The 4,318-nt window shown below is 59.6% G+C and overlaps 1 protein-coding gene across 3 annotated transcripts in view; it reads right to left on the bottom strand.

Moving 5' to 3' along the window:
- Window positions 1-316: 316 nt before the first annotated feature.
- WDR81 (WD repeat domain 81) overlaps window positions 317-4,318 on the bottom strand; it is a 27,034-nt gene continuing 23,032 nt past the window's right edge. For all 3 annotated transcript variants that reach the window (XM_011955995.1, XM_011956001.1, XM_011955989.1), the window contains 3 exons: window positions 3,457-3,602; window positions 2,956-3,135; window positions 317-1,543 (listed from right to left, as the gene is read on the bottom strand). In XM_011955995.1, the coding sequence (XP_011811385.1) occupies window positions 1,223-1,543; window positions 2,956-3,135; window positions 3,457-3,602 (647 nt within the window). In that variant the 3' untranslated portion in view covers window positions 317-1,222. The remainder of the gene's footprint in view (window positions 1,544-2,955; window positions 3,136-3,456; window positions 3,603-4,318) is intronic.

Here is a 4,318-nt window from a genome sequence, read left to right as displayed (position 1 = left end):
TTCCCACCCTCACACCTGTTCACTGCCCTGCGTCAGGCCGCTTCCCACCCTCACACCTGTTCACTGCCCTGCGTCAGGCCGCTTCCCACCCTCACTGTCCTGGAAACTGCTGGGTCTCAACTTTCCCCACCCTGACACCACCAGCAAGATAAGCCTCAGACCGGGCGCGGTGGCTCACACCTGTAATCCCAATACTTTGGGAGGCTGAGGCGGGAGGATCGCTTGAGCCTAGCAGTTGGAGACCAGTTTGGGCAACATAGTGACACTCCATCTCTATTGGGAAAAAAAAAAAAAAAAAAAGACAAGCCTCAGTTCGCCCCATGGCTCTTCCAAAGGATTTATTGGTCCTATTTACATCTATTGCAAATTGTGAGGAGGCAGCAGGGGCCAACTCCTGGACCTCATCTCCGTCTAGAAGGTGAGGCCGCAGGGATGCTTCAGTCTTCCTCTGGCGGAGACCCGAGGTGCAGAGATGATTCTTCTCACCCCTTCGCTCAGGGTCGTGGAGCCCCAGCAGGGGTTCAGGGCCCAGAGGCTGCCCCCTCAGTTCAAGGCACAAACACTGTAGTTAGGGGTAGGCAGGCAAGGCATGGGCTCACTCCTGGCAGGCACCACTGGCCAAGTGCACCTTCTCTCCCTGGCTCCCAGCCTCTTTCTTCCTTCCCCTCCTGGTCCCACACTGGCCAGGGCCTGGGTGGGTGGCCACTTAAACCCCAGACCCGGGCCCTTAACTCCTGGACCATGGCCAGCCTTCCTCAGGCTGAAATCCAAGCACCATCAGTGCCCTGGACCAGGCCAGATTCCCTGTCCTAGAGGAACGAGGCAGAGAGAGCCCAGTGTGGGGTGAGGGGCTAGAGACTGGCTGGGCAAGGCCAGTCTCCCTTCCCCTTCCCGAGCTTCCCTGTCCTCATGTGGACCCAGAGGGCAGAGCTGGGGAGAAGTGAAGGTAGCAATGCTTCTTCCTGCTCTCACTTCCTGCTTGCTAGGAGCAGTGCGTCCTCAAGTCATGAATGAGACCCCTCTGGCAGGCTTGGTGGCTCTGGTGATTTAGGGGCCGGGACCCCCCCACTCCAGTTGGAGGCCCCAGTTGGCAGGCCATGTGGGCACCCAGGGCGTGGGACCCAGGGCCTCCGGGGAGGCAGCTGCTGCTCGGGGAACAGGGTGAGCAGACACGCTCCCGCAGATGTCTTCCCACCCTTGCCCGGCCAGCTCCTGCCTCAGCCTATGCCAGGAGGCGGATAACCCCATTGTCTGAGCCCAGCAGGAGGTGGCGTTTGGTGGGCAGCAGGGCCAGGCTGGTGAGCGTGCCGCGGAAGTTCTCAGAGCTCAGCTTCGTGGTGGCCTGGGAGGGCGGCTCAAGCAGGGAGCAGACGCCAATCTTGTTGGACACAGTGCCGGTGACCGCCTCGCTGCCGTACAGGTCAAAGGTGTGGATGGGGTCGGACGCTGACTTATAGTGATGCGTGGGTTTCTGTTCCAGCTCCTTCCAGACGGTCAAGGAATGGTCAGAGGAGGAGCTGACCAGGACGCTGCCCTCCACCGCCTGTCCCGGGAGAGGAGAGCCTCAGCAGGGGCCTGGAACCTTCTGTATACCCTCGACCCCCAAGGCCTTCCCAGCTCCCTCTGCAGTCTCTCTCCAGGGAGACAGGCCGTCCTGGGTGGGTGACAGGCCACCACCCTCCCACACACACTATATTCGTGTTTCTTTTTTTTTTTGAGACGGAGTCTCGCTCTGTCACCCAGGCTGGAGTGCAGTGGCCAGATCTCAGCTCACTGCAAGCTCCACTTCCGGGGTTCACGCCATTCTCCTGGCTCAGCCTCCCGAGTAGCTGGGACTACAGGCGCCCGCCACCTCGCCTGGCTATTTTTTTGTATTTTTTAGTAGAGACGGGGTTTCACCATGTTCGCCAGGATGGTCTCGATCTCCTGACCTCGTGATCCGCCCGTCTCGGCCTCCCAAAGTGCTGGGATTACAGGCTTGAGCCACTGCGCCTGGCCTGTTTTAATACACTCAGCATCTGTAACCCAGTCATCACTCTAAGTTGAAAACTACCCATAGGCATGGTGCCAGGCGTGCACGAGACAACCTTGACCTTCATAACAACCCTATGCGGTGGATGCTGCCATTGTCCCCATTTCACAGAGAGGAAAAGCGAGGCTCAGAGAAGTGAAGTAACCATACCAAGGTCATGGGGCCAGTAAGCAGCAGAGCCGGGATTCACACTCAGGCTGACCCCAGAGCCCTCCTGACACTCTCTTGGAAAGTTAGAATTTAGGGGTACCTCGAGCTCAGGGTTCCCTGGGGCTCTGGAGGGAGCCAGTGACGGCCTGCTCTCAGCAGGGCAATGCAGGACTCCTGGCCTCCAGCCAAGATGGGGAGGAAAGTCCCAGCTGCCTGCAGAAATCCTCCCACACGTAGCCCTGTTCCCCACTTCCTGGGCCTCCCTGAGCAGCTCCCTGAGGCCTGTGACTGAGAATGGAGGGAGGGGAGGGGAAGGAGAGGGGGGCAGGATCCCAAAGCCCAGGCCTGCTCCTGCCCCCGCCAGGGCAGCCCAGCAGGGCCATGGACTCTGCTCAGTGGTCTGCGGGCAGTAAACACCTTCCCAGCTGAGCTTTATTTAACCTGAACTGGGTCACGGACAGGACCTGACCCCTGATCCTCCAAGCAAGACAAATATGGACAAGGGTTACTCATTAGAACATCTCCATGAGCAACAGGGTCAGCCCTGCCCCACGGCTCCCGCCCCCCTGGCCTGCCTCCTGCTGAGGCCCCTGCAGTGCGACTGGCTCCCAAGTTGGCCCAGGAGAGCCACCCTCCCTGCCCATCAGTCCTGGACCAGGTATATAAGACAGACCAGCTCGAGCCTGTCCCTGGGCAGGCAGGCCCTAAGCAGGAGTGATGGCTGGACAGGGGCGGGTGCCGGGCAGCAAGGGGAGGGGGACCTGGCCCGTCACCTTGATCTGCAGGATATCCCCCTCGTGGGCTGGCCAGCCTCGCAGAACCAGCCCCGTGCGGGTGTCCAGGAGCACCATGAAGCCCGAGGAGAAGCCGGCCACGACGCTACGGCCACTGGGGCTGACGGCCAGGGCGCGGACAAGCCCAGGGTTCAGCCCACCGCCCAGTCGGAACTCGTGCTGCAGGGAGAGGGCGGCTGAGCTGAGGCACCACCTTCCCATCCCACGCTCCCCAAGGCCCTGCCCACCACCCAAGCCCCCACGGCAGGAAGGCCTGAGCCTCTGACCCTCATCAAGGGGCATGAAAAGCCCAGAACCCCATCCCCATCACAGGCCAGAGGACTGCCCCACAGGGTGTGCGGCTGCGGGTGATCTAGCACCAAAGAGAAACTAACTAGTACCCCAGAACGACATCCTGGCTTTCTGTTTTGGGGGAGTCTCCCCTCCCTGCTAGGTCCCCAGAGAACCAGGCGAGTGCTCAGGGAACTGGACCCTCCTGACCTGCAGACCAGGCTTCCTGCAGTCCACAAAGCGCAGGGTAGAATCAGAGCTGGCCATGGTGATGCTGGTGTGGGGGGCGGGCATGACAGCCACTGCAGTCAGAGGCACCCGGCTATCCAGTGGCTCCACCGTGCGAAGGGTCTTCCCTGGAAAGGAAAGTCACAGTGGATCTGGGGTCGCAGCAGCTCATGGAAGAGCCCTGGGAGCTTCTAATCCCCCAACTCACCGCACACCTGCCTCCCATCCCCCAGAGATCCTTAGAAAATGCTAAAGAGGCCAGGCGCGGTGGCTCAAGCCTGTAATCCCAGCACTTTGGGAGGCCGAGACGGGCGGATCAGGAGGTCAGGAGATCGAGACCATCCTGGCTAACATGGTGAAACCCCCTCTCTACTAAAAATACAAAAGTTAGCTGGGCATGGTGGCATGTGCCTGTAGTCCCAGCTACTCGGGAGGCTGAGGCAGGAGAATGGCGTGAACCCGGGAGGCGGAGCTTGCAGTGAGCCGAGATTGCACCACTGCACTCTAGCCTGGGCGACAGACAGACTCTGTCTCAAGAAAAAAAAAAGCTGTTTCTTGACTCTCCCACCTTCCTGCTTCCATGGCCCGGCCAGGCTCCCATCCCCAAAGTAACCTCCTCTCTCTGCACAGCACTGCTGACCCAATGCCCCTTCCCTCTGTCTTCCCTGACACCATCTCTTTCCCCCTTTTAACCATATTTCTCCCTTTGGTGATGCCAAAAAGTAAGCAACCATTGGCCAAATATCATCTGCTACACATGAAGCCAAAACCCTACGTGTATTCTCTTCTCTTTTTTTTTTTTTGTTTTTGAGGTGGAGTCTCGCTCTGTTGCCCAGGCTGGAGT

Source organism: Colobus angolensis, unplaced genomic scaffold, assembly GCF_000951035.1.
Source record: "Colobus angolensis palliatus isolate OR3802 unplaced genomic scaffold, Cang.pa_1.0 Scaffold110, whole genome shotgun sequence".
Taxonomy (NCBI): domain Eukaryota; kingdom Metazoa; phylum Chordata; class Mammalia; order Primates; family Cercopithecidae; genus Colobus; species Colobus angolensis.
Note: the sequence above shows the minus strand (reverse complement) of the source record. Positions and strands in the feature narration are given on the sequence as shown.